This window comes from Propithecus coquereli, unplaced genomic scaffold (assembly GCF_000956105.1).
Source record: "Propithecus coquereli isolate 6110/MARCELLA unplaced genomic scaffold, Pcoq_1.0 Scaffold96, whole genome shotgun sequence".
Classification (NCBI taxonomy): Eukaryota; Metazoa; Chordata; class Mammalia; order Primates; family Indriidae; genus Propithecus; species Propithecus coquereli.
Genome location: NW_012155951.1, coordinates 5,307,487 through 5,310,811, shown reverse-complemented (window position 1 = coordinate 5,310,811; position 3,325 = coordinate 5,307,487). Strand labels below are relative to the sequence as shown.

Here is a 3,325-nt window from a genome sequence, read left to right as displayed (position 1 = left end):
TGGGACACTGGTACCATCTGGAATGTAATGCTGCCCTCCTCTGTGGGGAAAGAAGAAGATTAAAGAGCCAACAGAATGTAGAAATTGACCCTTCACTCAGCAATCCAGATCCTTTTGTTTATACATCTCTGAGAGATAAATCTAACACCCAAACTTATAACTGGATCTGTAATTATCTATGCCAACAATCTCCTCCATTCACAAGGATAACCAAGGTCTAACTCTAGTTTGTTTTCATATTTTTGAGCAGAAAATTAGTTTGTTCCCCAGGTCCCTTGGAGAACCTATGGCAGATTCTCTACAAAAACCTGTTCTCTTTTGTAAAGTGAAGCCAACTTCTTTAGATCATACATTTTTTTTCTTTGTTTCTAGGAAAAAAACTTATTCCAAGAGGTATGGAATGAAAAAACATCTAAACTATATAATGTAAAGAATACCTTAGGTTCAAATAAATTTAATGTTTAGAGTTTACAAATTTAGATTCATTTTCCCAAAATGAGGTCACTAAAAATATCAAAAATACATCATCTATATATAAATCCTAAGAGTCCATGAGTAAAATTTGCTATATAACATATTCTCCCAAGATCTCTTAAATCAAATCTTCTATGATTAAATAGCAACACTCAAAATGGCTTAAAACATTCAAATTTCATAATGATATATTTAGACCTCATATTGATTCTCTATATCCAAAGCCCATAAAGAATTTATTTCTTTTCCTGCAGGCAGAATTCACAGCCATGCGGGAGCAGTACATGCGAGGTGGGGAGGGCTTCATCATCTGCTACTCCGTCACTGACCGCCAATCATTTCAGGAGGCTGCCAAGTTTAAAGAGCTCATTTTTCAGGTCCGCCACACCTATGAAATTCCTCTGGTGTTGGTGGGTAACAAAATTGACCTGGAACAGTTCCGCCAGGTGAGTGCCAATTTTTATCTGTTAGCTTCTGTCTTTTCCCCGAGGACACGTGGTACAAAATATGGCTGCTTTCCAAGGTTCACATTGAGAATTATTAGAAAGAAATGATGCACATGATTTTTCTAAGAAATCACTGTAGTCTTGTAGTGGATCATGTTGGCTACCAAAATCTTCCTCATCCCACATGCTATTTTGCAGTGTCCTTACCACTCCTCCATGCCCTAGGATCTGGGCTCATACGAGTATAGTGGAAGTGATTCTGTATAACTTCTGAGGTTGGGTCTTAAGAGTTCTGTAGCTTCTGTCTTCGCATTTGAATTGTTTACTCATGGGTTCCAGTAAAGAAGCCCACACTAACCATATGGAGAGAGTCACATTGACAAAGTGAGACCCAGGCTTGCAGTCGTCCTTGCCAAGACACCACATTTTGCATATTCTAACACTAGCCACCATCACCTGTGACTTCGTAAGAACCCAAGCCAAGCCAAATGCAACAGAAAAATCTCCCATCTGAGCCTTGTCTGTATTTCTGACCTACAGAATTAATGGCAAATAAAATGAAATTGTTTAAGCCACCATGTTTTGGAGTAATTTTTCATGCAGTAGATAATCAAAACAGGATTCTTCTCTCCTTTCAGAATTAGAACAAGCCACTACTTCTCAGGTTGAATCAGAAATTATTCTTATATACCATCAATCTTCTCCAACCTGCCCCTGCTAATATCACTTTGATACACAGACAATTTCACAACTCCTGCAAACAAACAAAATCGATAAGGCGAAAAAACTATGTCTAGCTTAGATTGTGATTCATTACCAGAATTCACGTAGTTCATTATATTTTATTCTTGTCTATCAGACACTGCTTCTTGGGCAGCACCTGATAGGCAAACTATGATGGCTTCCTCCCTGAGATCTCCACATGGTGATGATACGTCAGCTGTCCTGGTTGAGGGACCATGGAAATCGTTTCACAATTCCATTGCCCTGACTCACTTTGCACAAAGTAACATTACCAAGAAGTTGCATGCAAATCAAATTTTTATAAATCTAATTCTCTAAATCAAGTTGTTTAGTTGTAATTTGAGATGCATCATCTTTATTTGTGCTGACCTTAAATTTGAGCTGGTTTTTAATATTAACAGTTCATGTTATTCCAGTTAATGATTTATTTTTAAGCTACTTAGTCTGCTAGTAAAACCTTTTGTTAAGGTAGGAATCTTCTCTAAAGCAAATCGTTTTCTCCTGTTTTTAGTGTTTTATAAATTTGAATTTTCATGTCTAACATAGTTTAAGTTTTCTTAAAGTGAAAAGATCTCATATAGAGCCAATGTTTATAAATTTATGCTTAACAGGGAAACATATTCCTATGATTTAGTGCAATGCATTTTCGTGGTGACATTTTTGGATATTTTACTTGAGAGTCTAAGCATCTTAAAGTGGCAGCTAACTATTACTTTAGGAGCTATAATCTTTGTTTGTCTCCTCTGCACCTGTTCTGCTATATTGCTTTGCTGTTTTCCTTTATCCAATGAAATGTTTAGTTATGATATGGTTGCATAGAATTCACGTTTATCTTACCAATTGAATATAAAGCTATTCTCAGATACTTGGCAGAAAGTAAAAAAGAGAGAGAGAGGCTTAGTCGTTGAATCTTTGAGATCTTCTGAAGAATGGGACAGCTTTATTTTTCTTAGGGCTTCTAGGAGGTAGTACGACAGAGCATCCTAAGAAGTGTACCATGGATGACGACATGACCACTTATGTTACAAGTCTAAGAATTCCTGGAGAACAAAAACCTCTGATTGGGTTCCAGTCAGGAGAGTTGTAAGTGACTCTGAAAAAGCTAGTGAATTTCAGAGCATTTGGGAAACTTTTTCAGGCCAAAGTTAACCGTATTCTCTCTAGAATGACTGCTCTTCATGAGTCCAAACCTGGCTGATATTTGCTCTCCGGTATCCCCAGGCCTTGCTGCCCTAGGTTCAAAAGGTGGTCCTTAGGATCTCATAAACGGATGTTCATCAGGACCCCTCCCAGCCTGGTTAATTAGCTGCTCTTTTCAGATTAGCAGTTAAGTGAATCACAAGCATCACAAACGTCCCTGAAGCAAATACCCAAAAAGGACATTAAGCTGAGCAATTTTGCAGATTTTACAGACTTTTCCTCAATGATAAATGCAAGTACTGTAAACATGATAGTCACAGAATGTGCAAAAACCATGAAAACACAAATTATAATCTTTGTATAAAAGCTCATGTACTAGTGTCTCCAATAATGAAGTGTTGATGTGCAAATTTGGCTTCTGGCTGTGGTGTTTGTGATGGAAATAATTATTCCCAAAACTGCAGAGTGGATTTTCCTTTGCAAAATGATTTAAATTCACACTTTATTTTAATGTTATAACT

The 3,325-nt window shown here is 37.0% G+C and overlaps 1 protein-coding gene across 1 annotated transcript in view; it reads left to right on the top strand.

The window, feature by feature from the left end:
* RIT2 (Ras-like without CAAX 2) overlaps window positions 1-3,325 on the top strand; it is a 290,494-nt gene that overhangs the window by 53,432 nt on the left and 233,737 nt on the right. Inside the window, exon 2 of the mRNA XM_012665091.1 lies at window positions 729-920. Within this exon, the coding sequence (XP_012520545.1) occupies window positions 729-920 (192 nt within the window). The remainder of the gene's footprint in view (window positions 1-728; window positions 921-3,325) is intronic.